Source organism: Micromys minutus (genome assembly GCF_963924665.1).
Source record: "Micromys minutus genome assembly, chromosome: 28".
Lineage (NCBI taxonomy): Eukaryota > Metazoa > Chordata > Mammalia > Rodentia > Muridae > Micromys > Micromys minutus.
The window spans coordinates 39,612,766-39,635,140 of NC_137963.1; the positions used below are offsets into that span (position 1 = coordinate 39,612,766).

At 38.2% G+C, this 22,375-nt stretch overlaps 1 protein-coding gene and 1 long non-coding RNA gene across 2 annotated transcripts in view; one reads left to right on the plus strand and one right to left on the minus strand.

Moving 5' to 3' along the window:
- Positions 1-15,919, minus strand: part of UNC13B (unc-13 homolog B) — a gene marked incomplete at its 5' end in the record, with an annotated part of 98,616 nt that extends 82,697 nt beyond the window's left edge. The window contains one exon of the mRNA XM_080940369.1: positions 15,790-15,919. Coding sequence (XP_080796495.1) covers positions 15,790-15,833 — 44 coding nt within the window. The remainder of the gene's footprint in view (positions 1-15,789) is intronic.
- Positions 8,363-14,116, plus strand: LOC308438858. The gene is made up of 2 exons (XR_013975604.1): positions 8,363-8,541; positions 12,945-14,116. It is a non-coding gene; the product is annotated as an uncharacterized lncRNA (long non-coding RNA).
- Positions 15,920-22,375: the final 6,456 nt, after the last annotated feature.

The following is a 22,375-nucleotide window of genomic DNA, read 5'->3' on the forward strand; positions in this document are numbered from 1 at the left end:
TGATTATTTTTATGTAAAGGGAATTCTTGTCTTATATTGTCAGTAAACTCTGGTTTCTGAACACTGGATACTGTCTGCCTCTCCAAATCCTCAGGATGACTTCCATCCTCGTTTGCAGAGTTACATGATAACTGCTTACTCAAGATTAATGGTTGAAGACAATCATGTATGGGTTCAGATAACTCTGATTGATGATCTATTTTCTGTTTGACCAAACCTTCTACAGATTCACTCTTGTCAAAACTCAAACTACTTCTAATCAAGGTACCCAAAACAGAAAACATAGGTGTCAATTTGTTCACTGATGGAGTTTCTTCCTTCTGTAAACATTCGTTCATACTCTCGGAATGAATTAAAGAGGAAGGTTCTTCAGAAGATGGTTGATGTAAATGGAATCTGGACAGGTGAGCTGATGACTTCTTAGCTAAAGACCAGTTCATCTCTCTCTCTATAATTGGGCCTCTATTTAAGGCATGATAGTTCATAGTTTCAGGCTTGTTTCTGAGATCCAGTACACACTCAAGGTCCTCTGAACAATAAGGTCTCCCTATGAAAGATCTAAAATCTCTTTTAAACTTTTGAGAATTATAGCCTGAAAAATCTAATGGTTTATCCATTTGGTTAAAACTTGATTCAAATACTTGAGAAAAGGTTTCTAGATTTACGAACAATGACCTCTCACTTGTTGGCAAAGTTACTGATAAGTCAAGAGGGTCTTCAATTGGTTCTTCTTCAATATACCTTACTAAATTATCTTCCTTGTCAAGAACTTGAAGACTATGGGCAGAAATAGTGTTGTTATATAACATAATACTTGGGAGTGCATCTGTTTGTAAAGTATAGTTTAAATATTCATGATAATAATCGGGTATAAATAAATATACATATTGCCCAGTAGAATCAGTGAGGAGAGAATATATATACTGACCATCATGAAACATATAATATCCATAATTCCCATCCTCCGAGGGCCACCAAACTCCATTTTCAAGATATGATAACCACTCCTGATACTCATAACCAAAACTTGAAAAGATCAAGTTTTCGTCCATTCTTAATGAGTCTTGTTGCAGCAGAGAGCACATAATTTTCTCATAATCTGAAGAGTAACTTAAATCAATGGGCAATTCTTCTAGAGAATTGTTGGTCTCATTAATTGGAAGATAACCAGAATTTCCACATGAGTTGACTGCCCACATATCACCTCTTAATAAGTAACCTTCATTAAATGCTAACTGGTCGAATGATTCATATGGTAAGTCACATGAAATGACACTGTTTGGATTTGTGCCCCACTCAAATATATTTGCATTTTGATCTTTTTGGCACAAATTTATTACTGGATTTTCTGAGTCAGGCCACAAGAAAGCATCTGCTGATGAAAATGTATTTTGATTCAGTAAATGATAAACTGGCTGGAGTCTTCTGGAGTTTCTGGAGAAATCTTTTATATCAGAATCCCATTCAAAACAGTCTTCATCAAAACCCTGATAATTGTTAGACTTCCTTAAAATGTTAGTATTTAGTATTGGTGAACTTAACTTGTTTGAACTCTCATGTAGGTTTATCTCAAAAGTATGGTTTGGTGTTAGCCTCTTAGTCAAAGATTTCTCTAAGGGACCCTGTTCAGTACAACAAAGTATGTTCTCAGAAGGACAATGTTTTTCACTCTCCTGGTTTTTCCATGTCGGAGGGCAGAGAGGATTATTATCCCAACCATCAGATGATGGAATGGTTTCATTGTTTTCAACCTGGCTCCTTGGGTTCTCAGAAGACACACATGCGTCAACAGGGTCTTTATCTGTGGATAAATGCTTGTTTCCATCCAAATTTTTTGTATCATCTAAAGACATGAGCTTTGCTTCATTTGGATTATAATCATTCACACTGCTGTTTGATATCAAGTTAAATATTCCAGAGAGTAATGAGCTTGAGGTATTATTCTTATGGTGGAAACTGTCACTTTTCAAACCTAATTCCTGTTGACTAGGCATGTTTTCTAGAGAAGCAAACTTGTTTAAAAGGCCAGAAAAAAAGCCTCTTTGGGTTCCTTTGTTAGAAGTTTCATTTTCAGCTTTGTCTTCACTGTCATTAACCAATGTAGATTTTGAATTGGCAGAATTAAGCTCCAATGAAGAGTCTGACATCAAGGGAAATGCCACTTGTGTAAGATTCACACGTTCTTCTGAGAGTGCTACAGGTATGTGTTGCTCTTTAGGGACAACGGCAGGGTCAGCTTTTTCATAGAGCTCTACAGCTGCATGGCTGCTTGGGTTCACTTCCTCCAAACTCCCAAATTTCCCCGAATCAGTTTTAATATTTGAGGTGGAGTCAAACCTCACTGTGTTATGTTTTACATCTTCAGAACAATGTGTCTGGTCACTCTTATTAGATGCCTCTATGCTGTAAAGTTTCTCTAGATCATTATGAATAATTGAAATTGAACTCGACTTTAGTGAATTAAGTTTAACGCCTTCAGGACAATATATTTGGTCATTCTTACTGAATTCCTCAGTACTACCCAGTTTCTCTAGATGACTATGAGTATTTGGAAATGAACTAGATTTTACAGAACTAAGTCTGGTATCCATGTGGCGATTTTGTTGGACTTCTTTATCAGTGGTTGCTGCTGAGCTGTGAAAACTCTGATTATTGACAGTGTTATGACTGTCACTGAAAGGAAATTTAAACAAAGGAAAAATGCTTCCTTTCTCTTTTACATCCTGATGCTTTTCAGAATGGCTAAGAACATTGAAAAATGGAATATGCAGTTTTCTGCTAAATGAAAATGAATGCCCATCTTTCTTAGTATCTCTTTCCTGTGCATCTTCCTCCAGCTTAAGGATTTTTACAGATTCTGACAAGGTTTCCTTTTGACAGGTCTCAGGAGAAGTAAACAGGAACTGACTAAATGATTTTCTTAGTGGCTCAAGGAAATCATCATCACTGATAACTTTGTCTTCCTCTAGTGCTTTTGTAGAAGATTCCTGACTTGCAAGGGTACCACCAGCTACACCATGGTCCCCCATAGCACCTTTGCCAGGTTGTTTTGGTTGGTCTTGGAATAGAGAAAACTCTACACAAGATTTTCCTTGCAACTGATCCTCAGTATCACCTTTCTTACCTGTACTAGCTAAGTTTGAAGGCTCATTGGCTACTTGTAAGGACAGCAAATCTTCCCTTGCTTGCATCTGAAGATCTGTAGTTTCTCTTTTTTTATTTAGAGCAACAAGACTACTACTCTGGTTGTCCAGGAGGCTTTGATTTGACTCAGATCCACACTCAACCATGCTTTCACTTCTCCATACCTTGCTATGTTCTTCACTTTTGGCTTCTTCTTTCTCAGAAAATATCTTTAATGGATTCAGCATGCTGAAAACAGACTTCACAATTGAACTCTGACTTTGTGGAGCAAAGTCCTTTCTAATAGTTTCTGTGCTGTCCTGAGAAGTTTCCCCTTTATTCTCATCACCTAGGTGCTCATTGTCAGAGGTTCTGCCATGTCTGTCAGCATCCTTGCCATCAGTTGTTTGACAGGATAATAAAGACTGTGCAGAAAGATCTTTCTCTAATATGGAGTTGGCACTGGGGCTAGGTCCCACATTAACTGTCTCTGTTTGGTTCCAAGTTTCCATTTTCTCGGGAACTAAATGAACCAGTTTTTCCACAGAGGTTGCAAGATGCTTTGTGCCTGAACCTACCTTTTCTGTTAGTGAACTGAATAAAGAACCAACAGCACACTTTACTCCATTCAGCTCAGGGAAAGATATAGCCTTGGCATCCTGGGTAACAGTTGAAGGGGATGTTTGATTCTCGGGTATTTTCTGTTCTGCATTAGCAACAGCAGTATTGTGTTCATGTGGTCCCTTAGTTTTTGAAAGAGACCCAAATCTATTAATCTCCTCTTCCTTCTCTGCTAAATATTCTGACACTGTTTCTACCAAACTCTGAAGCTCATCCATTGTGTCAACATAGTTCTCTTCGGGTCCTTCAACAAAGGATGGGGTAATATCTTCCCCAGAGCATCTGGGAAAATCTCCAACTGTGTTTACACTACAGCTCATCCTTTGCAATGGCAATGCTGAATTTGCTACATAATATTCTTCAGAAAAGTCTCCTATATGATGGACACTGAATGAACGCCATGTTGGCGACATGCTTTCCTGCTCATCAGAAATGGGGGAACCTAAAATTTCTTCAGAAGTACTGCTGGTAGAATCATCAAGAATATCTAATGGAGTACGGTTAGTGATCGGGCAGTTAGAGCCAGGCACATTTCCATCGTTCCTGGTGCAATCTGACAGAGCACAATCACAGCTTTCCAAGTTTGTGTTCCAGGTGTTACTCTTCACAAATTCATTTTTGTAAGGGCACAAAGTCGGATGGTTCCGTTTCTTCTTTTCAATGTGATAATGAGCTGAACCCTCAGGTCCAGGAAATGCACATTTAGAACTGCCCTTAGTGTTATAATACCATCTTTCAGTATCTTCAGAATGGCTGTGTAAGGACTTTCTTCTCCTCCTATCTATTGTATTATATTTCTGAGGATACCTGGAAAGTGCAGACGCTTCACACTTATGGCCACGCTTGCTCTTGAGAGATATCTTTCTGACACTGTACTCTGGCTGTTTTTGTTGGCTGTGGTTCTCATCAGTTTTTGAAAAGATTCTCATTTCTTTGACCCCTACTTCCTTCAAATATATATTGCTATTTTCTAGAAGGTCTTGTGATGTTCTCGCATTCATCTCATATTTATTTTCTTGTTCTTCATAATGAACATCAGAAAAGGCTGAAATAATACTAATTTTGTCATTCTTAGCCTGCCAGTCTTGTCTGACGTAAGAGGTTAAAATTGGAGGAACAAAGAAGATGGAAAAAGGAGAAACAGAGAAAAGGAAGAAATGAGTTATAAAGACTCGATACCTGTTCAATGGGTTTACAATACTAAAGTTTCCGATATGAACAGAAAAAACGTGAATCCACGTGTCAATCAATCTTGTGTCAGCACAGATGTTTTCTACAGCAGCTTTAATATCAAACTTGGTCTCACTTGTGGCCACTTATCACTGCTAATTGTTTCAGTTTCTTTATTTTCTGAGAAACAAAGTTTATACATGTTTTATTAATATCCACGCTGAATTCAGAGTGCCCAAGTTTAGAACAGTTAAGTACACCCAAAAAAAGTATTAAAAGATTTCAAGAAACCTATATTTATTGATGTGTTTGAATCTAAAAAGAAATCTAAATGTTAACTCGCTGAATGTTATATTTCAGGCTATATACACAAGATTATAGCCAAATGTGTATCTTTAAAAAGAAAAAACATGCATTCCAAAGATAATTTTGGGCCATCGGAAGTGTAACACTACCAAACGAGCAAATTATTTAAAGCAGTGTAATTTTTTGCTTGTGAATCCAAAAGAACTGAGGTCATAAAAGGACTATGCTTCCCCATGGTGATCACTGCAACCTCCAGGTCCAGCTTAAATCAGTGAGTACAGAGGCCAGTTAGCCCTTCACTCATCAGAGACTGCCTGCTTTCTCCACTTCTACACAGAAGGGGTCTACAGACAAGGAGGTTTTCAGCTATGTTTTCTGAGGTATCAGATACTTACTTAAGAAATAGGAACACAGTCAGGCCTGGTCTACTGCCTTTAATGCCAGTAGAAGAGAGGCTGAGGCAGACGGATCTCTATGAGTCTGAGGCCAGCTTGGTCTACATAGTGAGTTCCAGGACAGTCAGCCCTATGCAGTGAGACCTTTCTCAAACCACTAAACAAGCAAACAAAAAGGAAAGAAAGTAATAGAAATGCAGAGCAAAGTGGTCACATAGTCACTAAAAGTCTTTCCTGATTGAGAATGACAATGACAATGTCATAACTCCTTTCAACACTAAATTTAGTGAAACAGAAAGACTCAGTTGTCAAACATCAAATTATATAAAAAACCCCATTATTCTGCATTCTCTAAAATGGCCAAGTAAAGAAATCAACACACACACACACACACACACACACACACAGAGAGAGAGAGAGAGAGAGAGAGAGAGAGAGAGAGAGAGAGAGAGAGAGAGAGAGAGAGAGACCTTTTGTTTATTTGCTTTTAAAGTCAGGGACTGACTACGTAGCACTTTCTGTCCTGAAACTTGCTCTGCAGAACAGACTTGCTTTGAACCCATAGATCACCACTGGTTTCTGACTCCTGGGATTAAAGGCATGTGCCACGACATCCAACTTAAACAATACATTGTTTAAACAGTCTGATAACTCTCCAATGAAGTTTCCTTACTCTCTTCATCACTCTCAAAGCAACCCAAACATCCACAGACAGCCATAGCTACAGGAAATCAAATTATTTTTATGCTTCTATTTTTTCTGTAAAACACATTTGCTCCTTAGTGGATTTCAAATTTCTTTTACTAAAACAACTGTGTGACCTAATGTCTTGAGACTACATCTATGAACTGTTTTTACTTTATAATTGACGCTAGTAACATTATCTCTCCTAGGTTTAGTTTGTATGTTATATGTGCATATGTAGTCATGGAGTTAACATGGGCCCACAGGTGCCACAGAACACATGTGCAAGTCAGAGTTTAACATGGGGTCTCCTGTTCTTCACTTCTGTCCATCCCAGACGTGCTGCTCTGTGAGTTCCTGACCTATCTCTGCCTCTCAACACTGGGGTTACTATACTTGTGCTACTGAAGCCAATTCTTACTTAGCTCTGAGGATATCACCTCAGGTGGTTAGACTGTGGCAAGTGCTTCACCCACCAAACCATCTCCCCAGCCAGTCTTCCAAACTTTCTAAAGGAAAAATCATTTCAAAACATCAGATTTTTTAAAACTGTCTATACTAGCTGGGTGTGGGGAGCACATGCCTTTATAATCCCTGTGCTTTCTGAGTTTGAGGCTAGCCTCGTCTACATAACAAGTTCTAAACCAGACCAGTCAAGGCAGCATAGTAAGAGTGTCTCAAAAAAGTTACCTAAAATAAAACATTTATTTAAAAATCCTTTTAATTTTTCCTATGTTTGAAATGACGGTTACTTTTAGACCTCATTTTATATATTGACACAAGTAAAATTTAAGTTATCGAAAAATTTGAGAGAATTAGTTTGTAACTTAAAATATATCATTAATGTGCTTCTAAATATTTACTATAGTAACAACGAGAAAAATGAGCCAGATAACGTAATGATTAGGTAATTTGTTTGGAAGAGTGTGCATTTAGTATGGTGCTGGCCTATGCATCTAATGCTTGCACACACAGAGGGAAGGCCAAAGGTAAACTAGATTTTGATACTGATTTCCTTAAAATAGGGCAGTTTAAACTACTATCGATGAGTAAAACATGTATGCACACAGCCAGTGGCAGCTGTCAGTCAGTCACAGCTACTCAAGATGCTGAGGCAGGAGGATCAGAAGGGCTCAGGAATTCCAGGCTTGCCTAGGTGGTATATCAAGAACCTGCAGCCTAAAATAAGTAAGTAAATAAATAAATATGACATAAAAAGCAATGCTGGGAAGTTAACCAAAATCCCTCTAACTAGCCTCTCACCCATGTTCATGTGAGCAACTTTAACTAAATGCACGGGTCACAAAACAATAAAGAGTGCCAAGTGTGTTGGGAGATAACCCGGCAGCACGGTGCCTAGCTTTGAGTGTGCAAGGCACAGACTCCAACCCTCAGCACTGCCAGAGCCAAACAAACAATAAACATAAGCGTTCATTCAGTCAACCTTTGAGTAGTTAGTTGGAAACTTTTATATGATCCTTAATATATCCTAATAGATTTCATTTTATATTCAGAATATCAACTATGTTATGTTATGGTTGTTATTTGAGAAAACACCATGGAAAATACTTTTAACACCGACAGTAAACAAGGACATGATATTGGCTAGCAAGTAGATGGCCTTTTAAAGTTCCAGATAAAAATTCATCAATGCACAATTTGGTGAAATGGCAGCGGGTGGGATAAGATCATCCCTATGATCTGGTGAATTATAAAAGATAAAATTATCAGTTAAATTGGAAGTATTTTTAAAATAATTTCACCAATAAAATAAATAATTGAAGCAAGAATTGATAGATGTTAAAAATCATTGGTAAAAACTGTTGGGAAAATACATTAGTGTAACCAGCCATTGGAGCCTGGCCTTATTTTTCCTTCCCCCACTTGCTTTGCTAAAGAACTCCTTCCTTGTATCCATTGTGGTTCTTAACCACGCCCCAGAACGATCCGTCTGAGCTATCTTTGCCCTGAGGACATCCTGTTTTGTACACTTGTGACTGCACCTGACCTCCCTAGGCTCTGTTGTTCACCCCATATAAAAACAGTCCTGAGTAAAGCCTGGTTGGCATTCACCCATTATTGAATGACCCATGTGTGTGTCTGTGTGTGTTTCTTTTTCAATCCCCCAGGCCGAGACTCCGTGACAGTGACGGCACGGGCGTCGGGCGTTGTCATCTGGAGGTTCCACTGAGATTGGAAACTGAGGAGACCCTGACGGGATCGTCCCCGGGAACCCACAATTGTAAGTAAAAGGGGGGACATATTGGGGCAAAAAAAAAAGTTAAAAGGTTATTATTATTTTCTAATCTTCTTAAAGTGAAACTGAAATGGGGACGACGCGTTCCTCCGTACTGTTAGTAGTCACCAATTTCTCTCTTTGGAGGTTGGTGAAAGATACTCTAAGTGATAATGCTAAAATAAGAGAAATTGGGGCTGAAATGGAAAGAACTTTTGAGACTGTTCAAGATGAACAAAGGGGTCTGTCACTTCGGCAGATACTTCTGATGAGTCGGGGAGACAGTGAAAGTGAGGAAGAGTCTAAACTCGAAGAAGAAATTATGAGCCTAGAAAAGAAATTAGACAAATGTAAATTAGAAAATTAAAAGGGCTTTTCTCCAGAGAGGGTCATCGCTCCTTTGGCCCCTCCAGCCTATGCTCAAACAACAGGGAAACAGTCCTCTCCCTTTTCTGGGATGGTATGGAAAAAGAGGAAGAAGATAAAGTAAACTGTTCCAGAGTTCTTCAAGTGGGAGCGAAGGGTCAGGAGACACTCTCTGGTTCTCACTGGAGAAATGTCTAGTTCTGGTTCTGGGTCCCTTAGGAAGAATATCAGGGTCCCTTGGACACATGTAGTTCTCTTGTGTGTGTTTGTCTCTTGGCGCACCAAGCTGTCCGTCCACATGTGTCAATTTGTGTCCATGTTTTCTTTGTTTTAGTGTTACTCATGTTTCATGTTCAAAAGAAAAGGTGGTTAAAATGTTATGTGTTGGTTGTTTGTCTCTTGATTTAGTTTTAACTCGTGTCTAGAAGGGTAAAATTAAAGATAGAAAACAGGCATTTGGGGCCCTACACCTGAAGTTAATAGTTTAGCTGGAGACCTGCTGGAAGCTGATTTTTAGGCCGTTCCTAGATAAGGGTGCTGGCAGTTTCTCCACTTAGAGCTGTTCCACTGCTTTTCCCAGAAAAGTCTCTGTTTACTGAGCTCAGAAGGTGACAAGGTGCGCATTCCTTGAAATTACAGCTAAACAGTGAGAATTTTATCTGGTTTACATATATAAGATGTGTGGTTACTTCATGTTTGCTTTTGACTGGTTTTGAAAGGTATAAATATGCTCATCATGTCTTGGTGGTAAATTATTTGCTTATAAGTAATTGGGTATGATTAAAAAAATTGCAATATTGGTAACAGAAAATTTGTTTTAAACTAGTAACTTGGTTAAAGTCACTCTAGACAACACCACGTGGCATAAACCAACTCAGGGAAACAGGTTTCTAAAATACCTCTAAATTGGGTCATATTTTATGTAATAAGATAGGATTTAAGACAGTATCTCCTGAGGTATTGGCAGCTGCACTGTAGTGTGTTCGTGTGCAGGAAATTTGCAGCCAAACTTTGTAGCATAAAGCTGATGTGCTCTAATGCAAGATGTGTTGATTTTGGAGAGACTAGGTTGTTTGGAGGTTAAGTTTTGCTTTCTAAACTTTTCCAAGAGTTTGTTGATAGGCTGATTAAAATGTCTAAAAGATGTTTGGAACTTCTAATTTTGGAATGCTTTTGGTGAAACAATTGGCTTATGAGAATGCAAACATGGCTCGTCAGGTTGCCATAAGGCCTTATAGAAAGACTGGATCTACCTCTACAGCGCCTCCCCTGGCAGCGCAGGATTGGGCCTTGGTCTTTGCCTATACAGTATTGACTTCAAAAACGGGGATGCAGGCTCTTCCTACTGGAAAAGGATTTGGCTTTTCAGATGCTTATATTGGGTGCAAGCTATAAAAGCTAAAAGACCTGAGTTAGCCTTAAAAATAAATGGAAAATCTTGGCCTAAAATGGTTAGTGTTACCCAGATACAAAGTCACAGTTCAGAGCAAAGCAGTGATCTCTTGCACTGGGAAGATGAGGAAGATCACCAAAGATATTTTGAGCCTTATATTTCTAATTTGCCTGTTAATAGGAGTCCTTCCATATAGCCCAAGCGATAAAGTTATGTTACAAGTGTTTAATTGTGGTTATTTGCCTAACCAAGGGTTGAGAAAACAAAATCAGGGCTAAATAGGAGCCCAATGCAGTTACTCCTAGAAAAGGAAAAACAGATCTAAGGTATTTTTAATTGACAAGCCTGCACACCATGCAGATAAAATTATTTAAAAGGTGATGTCCCTATATTGGTTAATCAGCTTCAGAAGAAAAAAAATTTCTTGGCCACTCAATAGCTAGTACAGGAGCAATTGAAAGCTGGCCTCATTAAGCCTTCTCATTCCCCCTAGAATTCTGCTATATTTGTAATTAAGTAAAAACCAAACAGGTAAAAATTGCTGCAGCTTTGTAAAGGGTTGAGGCTGTGGAATTTAAAGCCTGGTTTACTGCTTCAGTTGCCATTCCAAAGAATTATCATAAAATTTCAAAGATTGTTTACATACTATTCCTTTGCATTTTCATGATTGTAAAGAGTTTGCTTTTGGCGTGTCAGCTTGTGGTCTTGAGAACCCTTGAGGCGATGGGTGTCTTTGTGCCTCAGGGAATGGCTGAAGTCCTTGCGTTGTGTCAGAGATTTGCTGCTGCCTCAGTGGCAAGAAGTTGGGACTTAATCCTCAATGTTCACATGTTTTGTTAACTGGAGTTTTTGCTTTTACAATGAGCTTTATAATTTTAGAGTGGTCACTGCTCCAGAAAAGGAGCCAAATAACTGGGTTATCAATCTTCCTAGTCAAATTATGGCATAGCAAATTCATAAAGATAATTTACCTTAAATAATTTTCGAAAGTCATCAGATGTTAACTGACTAAAACCTCTCTTTAAGCTCACCACAGATCTTAAACCTCTGTTGTTCTCCAGACATGCAAATTCTAGTCTCCTCTACAGTTAACTGAGAGATGAAAAGTTTTGCAGAGAATATAGAGAAAGCAATGAATTAACAGCAGATATTATATAGCAGATATTATAATCAATTATTGGCTATCTGTATTTTTGCCTTACACCCACAGCAGTCCTTTTGGCAAAAGAAACCATTAATGTGAATTCATCTTTTTTCCTTGTTAAGTAAAGTTTTAGCATCCTATTATGAAACCTTTGCTGTGTTAAGACAGAATTGCATGATAAAATAGTGAAGGTGTGTGTGTGTGTGTGTGTATATATATATATATATATATATATATATATGGAGAGAGAGAGAGAGAGAGAGAGAGAGAGAGAGAGAGAGAGAGAGAGTAATGTCTTAACCTGATAAAATTCCTTATTCCAAACAATTAAATTGGCTATTGCTAAATACTGATTTGGCCTATTACATGTGCAAACTTTTCAGGCAAAACTGACAATTGATAATCATTATCCAAAAGATGAGTTTATTCTTTTCCCTATGCATGCTTTTTTATTTCCTGTAAATTTACACATGCAGCCTATAGGTAATGTAATTATAGATGGTTCATCTATGGAAAAGTAATATATGCAATTGGATCACATGTTCATTCTCTTGAGTTTCCCCCTGCTGCTGCAGAGATTATTAGATTATGTGCTGTAGCCACTGTTTTTAAATGTTAAATTAGTTGAACTTTAAATTTATATACTGATAGCCAATATATATATATAGCTTATAGTTTGCAACTGTTTGAAATTGTTTCATTTTTAGATACTGCTAATTCTTGAGCTTTACAATTGTTTATACAAATACAACTTAATTAAAGAGAACATACTGTCCCATACTTAGATATTTAAGAGATACTAGGTTGCCTGGATACCTTAGTAAAGGAAATGCCACAGCAAATTTGCAGATTATAATCTCATTTTTTACCATCAAAACAGTAATGACCTGAGACAACAATTTTGATATTTCTAGAGAATGTACACATCAAATTATAAAAATTTGTCCTAAATGTCCTCAGTTTATGTTAACCCTCAAGGACTTAATTCTAACTAATTATGGCAAATATTTATTTAAATATTAACACCTTTTCACGCTTTCTAGTTGCAATTGCTTTAACAGAAAAAATAACTAAAGGTATAATTTTTCATGGCCTATGTTATTTTCCTATGGTTGGTGCTCCAAATCAGATTATAACAGATAATGGAACTGGCTATTACAGTCAAGCATTTAAGATGCTTTGTTGACAAGTTAATATTACCCATATTATTAAAATTCCTTATAATTCTCAAGAACAAAATATTGTAATACAAATACTGTAAAACTTTAAAACAATATTTTCATAAATTAAAAGGGGGAAGTTATATCCCCATTTACTTGAATCATAGACTTATTTATTTAAAATTTTTTTTTAAATTTGGATGTCAAGGAATGTCTATGGCATCCTACAACTGGGCAAACTTATGCCTAGGTGAAATGAAAGAATCCACATACTAGCATATGGTATGGTCCTGATCAAGGGGACCAATTAATATGGGGAAAGGGGTGTGTTTGTTTTTTCCCACAGAATGCTGCAAGAGCATGCTAGCTGCCAGGGTGGTTGGTGAGACATGCTGATGCTGAGACAAAGAATCATCCTGACCTGTGAGCTTCCTGAGTGCCCTGACAATGGTGACCAAGAAGCTGCATTGGACATCTCTTCCTGACCCACCTTTGCTTGCCTTTAACCCGGATTGGACAAGCAGCTTTGCCTCAAGCTTTTAGACCTTGTAGGACAGAGAACATGGGGTCTGTAGAAACAGACTTTTAAAAAAAATTAATCTAATAGAGAAAAAGTTATAATGACTTTTCTCTTAACTTTCATATGACCAGCATTTATCATATTTTTATATTTGGACCAGCTCTTTTAAATAGGTTTCTAGGTATTTTGCGAAGTCAATTTTTAGCATTTCAATTGATGATGGTAAGACAACAGTACCACGTCCTTCATCGATACCACATGCTAGAACCTTTTCCCTCTTGATCTTTACTCTATATTCCTTTACCATGCCTGTGCTCCAAAGCATATTTCAAGCATCCAGCATGTCCAGAGCTGGGTGACATGCTCCTTCCCTCCTTCATATAAGACAAGGTCATGAGGTGCAGCTGAGACTGCAAGAGGGGCTTGTTATAGCCGCCCTAAATCCTCTGTGAAGCATGCTCTCTTAACGCCAGTCGAGGCCAATATAACATTTTGGACCACAGGAAAATTGTGGCCATAACAGCAAGCAGTTAGCCAAGGACGGGCAACCTTCTAGGACCAGGCTCACCTAAGACAGGGGCTCTGAAGACTGGCAGGGTACCCAAAGACAGGCAAGGGTCTTGGACCCCCCAGACTGGTCCTAAGACAAGGCACTGCTTAAGATTGATGTTATGCCTCTTTTCTACTCATTTGAGCCTCTACTTCCCCTCTACAAATTTGTCTTTTATAAAATATAAAAGGGGGAGCTGTTGTAACCTGCCATTGGAGCCTGGCCTTATTTTTCCTTCCCCCACTTGTTTTGCTAAAGAACTCCTTCCTTGTATCCATTGTGGTTCTTGACCAAGCCCTAGAACGATCCATCTGAGCTATCTTTACCCTGAGGACATCCTGTTTTGTACACTTGTGACTGCACCTGACCTTCCCAGGCTTTGTTGTTCACCCCATATAAAAAACAGTCCTGAGTAAAGCCTGGTTGGTATTCACCCATTATTCAGTGACCCATGTGTGTGTCTGTGTGTTTCTTTTTCAATCCCCCAGGCCTCTGTCTGTTATTTGAAAAAACACCATGGAAAATATTTTTAACACCAACAGTAAACAAGGACATGATATTGGCTAGCATGTAGATGACCTTTTAAAGTTCCAGATAAAAATTCATCAATGCACAATTTGGTGAAATGGCAGTGGGTGGGATAAGATCATCCCTATGATCTGGTGAATTATAAAAGATAAAATTATCAGTTAAATTGGAAGTATTTTTAAAATAACTAATCTTTCACCAATAAAATAAATAATTGAAGCAAGAATTGATAGATGTTAAAAATCATTGGTAAAAATTGTTGGGAAAATACACTACTAATGTAATCCCAGATATTAATTGGTTATAAATGAGAAAAAGTATCTTTATACTGAGGAACAATATAGCATATTTTATATTTCTTTATCAGGGTATTAAATAAAGTGTCCCTAACAAAAAGACAAAGTATGTACTTTCTGGATGAACTATGAAGAAAACATCACACTATCTGGTATCTCTGCCAAAAAAGTTTAAACTGATTCTAAACACAAAGAAATAAACAAATGAAACCAAATTAAATTACATTCTCAAAACCAACAGCCTCAGTTCTTCAAAAAAAGAAAGTATCTTACACAGCTAGAAGAAAAACACAGCAAGGAAATTATCTAAATTAAAGGAGACTAAAAAAATAGAAAAACCAAATATAATGCTATTTTATTCTAGACTAGATGTCATATGTCAAAATTTTAAGATACTATTTTTTATTTTTAAAAAGAGAAAATACAAGCATGGTTTTCACCATGAGACCCTGATTCAAAATAAAATACAGTAAGTTTTTTTTAAATAAAAAGGAAAAGTGTGCACAAAGCCACTGGAAAAGAAGTGGAGAAGTTAGCTGTGTGCTCAGTTATGTCACTGTAGTGTAAAATTTCTTAGTATTGTCATACACTAGGTCTGTGTGAGACAAAGGCCCTTCCAGAAGTTATGTGCTGACATGTCTTCTAGTAATGTAACATAATGTCTGCAACTTAATACAAAATGTCAGGAAGAAGAGCACATGCAGATTAATATATTAGAGATGATGAAATCGAGTAAATGTGTTAATGCAACTAAGTCTAAGCAACAAGAATATGAGTATTCATTGTATCATTTCCCCAAAATTTTAAGTTGAAAGAGTTTTTAAAATACTGGGGAATGGGCAGTTTCCCCTATACTTATAGTATATGACACTGTTTATGGAGGGGCATATGAACAGGAAGATATGGGATAGAGAAAGACCATGCACGTAGTGAGACATTCTTCACTGAACGTCATATTGTACCTTAAAATGTATCTAAACATATAAATATTGCATATTGAAGAACCTAATAAAATGAATTAAGTTCCAGCAAAAGTACCAAATATGCTGTAATAAGATTATATCGGTTTTCTTATGAATTTCTAAGGAAATAAACAGTAAAGACTATTCAAACACTTATACTGGTCATTTCTTTGTTCTAATCTTAGTAAATTGTTCGCCAAAATTACTGAGGCAGAGAACAGACGAGGTAGAGGGAGCAGGTTTCGCTCAACCAGGTAAACTTCCACTACCAACTCCATCAGACCACCAGGATCCTGCCTGTCAGTAGCCATAATGGAACCTGGATCAATACCAACCTGAGGGCCCGACGCTCTGGATAGTCAAAGTCGTAACTCTGCATAGAGTCATTGCAAGAGTCACGGGAACTGCCTTGAAGAAACAGCTGCTGTGGTAATCGCACTGACACAGGGAACTGGTGCACAGAAGCATTGGGCTGGGTAGTTGTGTGGTAAGGAGGTGGGGCGCTATTGCTGGTCTCACTGCGGTAGTCACTGTCCCGGTCATCAACGGCACTATCAGGGTCTTCAAAGGCTGTGGAGAAAACGCATACCAACCACTCAAGTTTTACATAAGTTTTCAAAATGTTTCCTGCTTCTAACTTAGGTAGCTATACACGTGAGGATTAAAAATAAAAGTAAAAATTGAGCTGCATAGAAGTCCAAGGACATCAAAAGGTCTGTCTCCTTATCATGAGACAAGGACGTGACAGTTTCATTTTACTGTTGATTCTTAGAGGAACGCCTAAATTGCATTTTCCCAATGCAAAATTCTCTGGAATTCTGCTTCCAATTTTCTAGCTAACATGACCTAATTAAGGAAGCTCTGCTTTGAAATATTTCCCAGAGATTCTGGGGCTCTGTGATTATCAAAGGGGAATGAGCAAAGGGGAAAAATGTCTTTTCCATGTCTTAGAAGAAAATATATTCTAATTTTAATTTAAAGTTGATCTGGAGTTTATGGTCTTTAAAATGCATGGACTGAGCGAAATAAGCATGCATATCAGAAGCTGGAGCTAGAATCAGGACAGCTGTGGTCAGGGCTTTTGTATAAATCCAAAGGCTCCAAGTGCAGTGGAAGAACAGCAGCTGTAATACAAGTTTCCCTAATAATTTCTATCAAGAGTCTACACCCTGGGCTCAGAATTACTATCCTAAGCATGGGCTGAGAGAAGCAGAAAACATATCCACATTCTCACTTGACAATGCAATAGTAATCAAAACTTAGTTTTGCTTTTAAAACCAGCAAGACTAGCTAGATTTTTTAAAATGATAACTAAAACAACCACCATCACAAATAAAAACTGTGTTTGGGAAGGACTGAACCTAACACTTTGTAAACCTCATTACAGAGAAGCCATATCTGATACTATACCCATATGTGTATGATTAACAAGGTCTCACATGTCCTTTTTTGCCAAGTTCCTATTTGGCTCACAGTGAAGAGAAGGAACATTCACCGATCCCGAATGGCAATACTCTTAGCACATAATGGGCGCCTCATAACAGTAATTTTGAAAGATAATCTCAGTAGCAGTGTGAGCTGAAGAAATCTCCCAAAGACTGTAAAATCAAATTTACACTTGGCAGAAAATCCTGACTTGTGTTCATAGAGCAGAAATGACAAAGACCCAATGAACTCAAACATATAAACAAAAATTCAGACAGAAATGGTTGAAACACACAGCTATGACTCAAGACCTTGCAAGGTAGAGGCAAGATGATTAGGAATTCAAAGCCATCCTCATGTATATAGCAAGTTTAATACCAGCCTGGGCAATGTGAGCTCTGTCAAGTATTGGCCAGAAGAACTTAATCTTGGGATGCCCTTGGAATATCCTTGGGAGCAAAGATACCATGTTTTAAAAAAAAAAAAATTTTTTTTAAGTGAAGAAAAACAGGCAATGGAAAGGACTCCAGGGCCTCAGTGTTAGTCTACAGATAATGGGAACAAGAATGAAACACGTTTGAGCATTGAAGCGAATTAGAAATTAAAGGAAAGGGCTGGAGAGATCGTTCAGTGGTTAGAGCACTGACTGCTCTTCCAGAGGTTCTGAGTTCAAATCCCATCAACCACATGATGGCTCATAACTATCTGTAATGAGATCTGATGCCCTCTTCTGGTGTGTCTGAAAACAGCTACAATGTACTCATATAAATAAAAATTAATTAAAAAATTTTTAAAAAGAAATTGAGGAAAAGGTAAACCCTTCACCTTGAGTAAAATGTTGTTTATTGTGCCAGGCACAGTCTCTATGACTTACCCCTCAGTTCCATGTGACTTAGAGAAGAAAACAGCTTTATGGAAAAAGAACAATTGCAGAGTGCAAGCTTGACTGGCACTAGTTTAGGGACAAAAATTATAAAAGCAGCCAGGTGGTGACACAAGCCCAAGTTTGAGGCCTGGTCTACATAAGAGAGTTCAGAGCCAGCCTCAAGAACAAAGGTGGATTCTAGTGTAGGTAGGATGCTTCAAGGGAAAGTCAAGCTATGGCTCCTGTCTCGTATTTCCTAAGATGATATTTGGCTGGACTAATGAACCAAAACCATCAGCCTATGCTGTAGCTTTTCCCAGCTTTACCATCACACAGCCACACTAAATACACAACAATAATCCTGTCTCTAGTTCAGCTCCTATGTCAGGAGACCAACAGTGCCAACACCAAAGGCTGATAGCACCACTGTGTTTTCTGGAAATAGCTCAGTAGTCCTATTTACTTCAACTCTGATGTTTAACTCTCAATAAAAATCAATGTCCTCTTTTCTCTTCTCCTCATTTTTCTCCTGCTCCGTACCCCATCCCTGCCACCACTTATATAGGAAAAGAGAGCTGAATTACATGTACTGATAAGCATGAATATCTAGCTTCATAGCTGAGAGAGGAAATATTAAAGGGGAAAAAAATAAAAAACATTGGGCTGGCAAGATGACTCAGTGGGTCCAGGCACCTGATGACCTGAGCTCAATCCTTGAGATCTATAGAAGGAAAGAACCAATTCCTACAACTCCTCTGACCTTCACACTCCCGCAATGTTTGCATACTATACCCAGTCTGGCAAGTACACACACACACACACACACACACACACACACACACACACAAGGGTCTAGGAAATGATAAGAAATTGAAATGCTTACGTACTCTGATGCTCTCCCCAGCCCAAATAGGTCCAGTGACCTAAGAAAACCACAAAGAAGAAGCAGAAGAAGTTTGACAGATATAATTTTAGTAGGAATTAAAAATAAAAGATCATTTCTCCCTCCCACCAACCCTTATATGCCTTATCACACTCCTGCCTACTCTATTGTGGGCCACAAGCTTTACAGATTACCTACGTTCTAAAACACTTGAGGCAAATCTACACAATATTTTTGCTGTTTGCTAATGGGCAAAATTGCTGATTTGGTGCTGTCCAAACCTCTTTCTGGTCTCTCAGAATATCATTTAGGGGCTCATATGTCTTTGCTTGGTTAAAATCAGATCTGATCTCCTGCCTCAAAGCAATTCCTTGTGCCCATGTTCTCTAAGCTTGGGCCTGCCACAGTACAGCCATAAGAAGCTCAGCCATCTTAACACGTCAAAGGGCGATCATCCATCCGAGATCCACTCCTGATACTCTCTAAAGAGAGTTTGAACGTGTGGAGGAAAAATGTCTATCTCTTAAAAATGTATTCTCTAATTTTCTAATATATATTAAAAATTCCCTAACATATTGGATTTTCAGGGGAAATCGCATTTTATGAATTATATATAACATTTTAATTAAGATGATCAAAATACAAATTTTGAAGAACAGGGAAAAAAAGTTATTTCCTATCCACTTTAAAAGTAAAAAAGCAAAATATTAGTTAAATTCAAATCCTTCCCTATACCCAAACTGAATTTGGAAGGAAAAACTAAATAAAGATCAGAAGTTAATCCAGGAAAAATAATTTAGCTTCCTGATTAGGAAAATGAGCTTTAAGCTAAAGCTCAATTCTCCTGGCTCTATTATCTACGAACAATATGGTCTTGGAAACATCATCACGGGTACTTCCTCATTTGAGAATAAAACATGCGTCCCTTTGTGTCAGTCATCTAAATTAGGTGATTGGTCCCTGAAACTTGGTCAGCAACTTGGATGGCAGAAAGGAAACAACTCCTTGACCTGTGCTCTCTGGCAGTGGTAAGGTCCACAAGGAATATCCAATGTCCAGAAGACTCAGATTTTTGAGCATGTGGCTATCCTGAAAACTTATAGCAAGACCCAAAATTCTGGGTGCATCAGCTGCTGGCTCAGCTGGTTGCATTCACCTGCACGCCCACGCTGAGCAAACATGACTATTTAGCTGATCACTGATAGCGCCTCTCTTCCCTGCCACCTACCTTCTTCCTTCCATGTTTGTCTCCTCTGTTTACTCCTCAGAGATGATGGTACACTGGCTTGGTGTGCCATTTAATTTTTTTTGTAATTGAGTTTATTGGTTAGTCATGGGTAGGGGATAAAAAGAAAATTTTCCCAGGCTATAGTACCATTGCCATGGCAACTGCTATCTTTTTAAAAGAAAATCGGGAAAAAAAATCATATATTGCTCCAGGCAAGTGATAAGGCTGTTTCTCACTAACTGAGCCCAAAGGCAGCTCTCTCTGCTGACATAGCTTCCTTCTTGAGCACTCCAAAACAGAGCACAGTTTCTTCTAATAAATTATGTACCTATTACATAAAGAAACTGAATGTGTAATGATCCCAGCTATCAGCACCATCCTAAGCCTGAGGGGATGGAGCATGCCCACTTCTGAGGAGCCTCAACAATCCAGCCTCTGCTCTCACTACCTCAGCCCAACAGCAATGTCAAGGAAGTCTCCTTCCCCACCCCAAAAATTCAGCTCACTACTTAATAGGGCAAGAATTAAGAATAGTTTTTCTATGAAAGCATCCAATCACAGGACATCTTCAGTAGTATTTAGAAATCAAGTAATGTTAGGAATGTGGAATTATCTTTAAAAAAGAGCTACTGTGTCTTGTAAGAGATCAATGTTCTAGTCCATAAACATCCATGAGACATTTTGAAGGTAAAATCAATCAGGCTTAATGAGTAACTCAATAGCAAGCTTTTTAGCTTGAGCTAATAGATGACTGTAATATTAATCACCGAGAAGAGGTGCATAAACACAAGGTCAGGATGAGGGATATGATCAAGTGAAAAATACGCATATTAACTCTGGTTTATCTATTGGACACATTAATTGAATTTTGTTTGATACATGGTTAGGTATCTGAAAAGAGCACTCAGGAAAGAGAAGGGGAGAAGAGATGTTGATGCTTTTAGGATATAAATTCCAAACAAGAAATGGCTTTTTATATTGTGTTCTTCTGTTATGGTGTGTCTAAATAATACTCAATGAAAAGCAGAAGCTCGGGTGAGAAGGGCCTGAGCACTTGCGTACTAGCCTGATGACTTGAGGTTGACCCTGAACTCACACAAGTCAGATGTGCCGGCTGCTCAAAGCTGGGATGTACAGCAGAGGAAATCCCCTGCCTTAAAAAAGACCGAAGGAGATAATTAACTCCCGAAAAGCTATCCTCTGACAGCTACATGCACCCACAATAATAGCTATTAGTATTATTTAATATCTAATATTTATTTAAATTTAATTAAATTCATTAAATAATAAAATTAAATTTTATTGGATAATAAATATTTAATAATAGTTACTATTTTTAAAAGCAGAAACTCAAACAAATTACTTATAAATGGATGAATAAAAAAATCTATATAGAAACACTGGGGCAGATTAGGACTAAAAAGACAGCTGTGGCTGTTGTCTCAGAAGCGAAGACCTTGATTTGCATGTGATTAACCTTCAGACAGAAAGACTGAGTGAACAAACGGGACTGCCAGTCATGCTAGTACACCGTAATCTCTGCCTAAAAAGGCTGAAGCAGGAGGGTCACAAATTCAAGGCAAGCCTGGGATATGAAGCAAGACTGTTGTCAAGAAACCAGAGATGGCATGGGGCAGGGGCTACAGAGAAGAAGGGTAACAATCACCTTTTAAACAAGGAAGAGAAGGGAGAGATCCTGGAGACAATGAAGCTCTTACACATTTCTAAAAAGAATGCAAAAGGGCAGAACATTCTAGAGAATCCTTTCGGTATTTCTTGTAAGGTTATACACACATCGTACAGTCCAGTCAGATCCTTACTTGATTTTTATCCAAAAGAAACAAAAACACGCTCACACAAAAACCTATACGGGAATGTTTGCAGCTGCAATGTCCTTCCACTGACAAATGGGCAAACAAATGGCACACTCACATAGTAGCATATTAGTCAGGAGTAACAAGGGATGCACCACTGCCACACAGGTGTATCTCAAGCACACCGTAAGTTAAAGATGACAGACTCAAAAGGCTAAGTGCCATGTGATTCCATTATATGCCATTCTGAAAGAAGCAACGCTGTAGATGTAGAGATTAGTAGTTGCTATGGGCTAAGTGTGGAAGAGGCTCATGGCAGAGTAGGAGGAATTTGGAGAGATCAGGAAACTGCTGTATATCTCTACTATGATGAATACAAACTATGGCAAGCTAAAAATTTAACAACATATACCAAAAGGCAAAGTTTACTGTATACAAATTACACATTAACAAACAAGCCTTTTGTACTGGGAGTGGCAGTGCACACCTTTAATCCCGGCACTCAAAAGGCAGAAGCAAGTGGATCTCTGAGTTTAAGGCCAGCTTGCTCTACAAAGCAAGTCCCAGGACAGCCAGGGCTGCACAGTGAAACCCGGTCTCAAGCCCCTCTCCCAAAGTCTTTTGAAACAAGTAGGAGAGTTTACCAGACTCTGCGAAGAAATCATATAGACAGGACACCGGTGGCCAGCAGAAATAAACAGTAAGT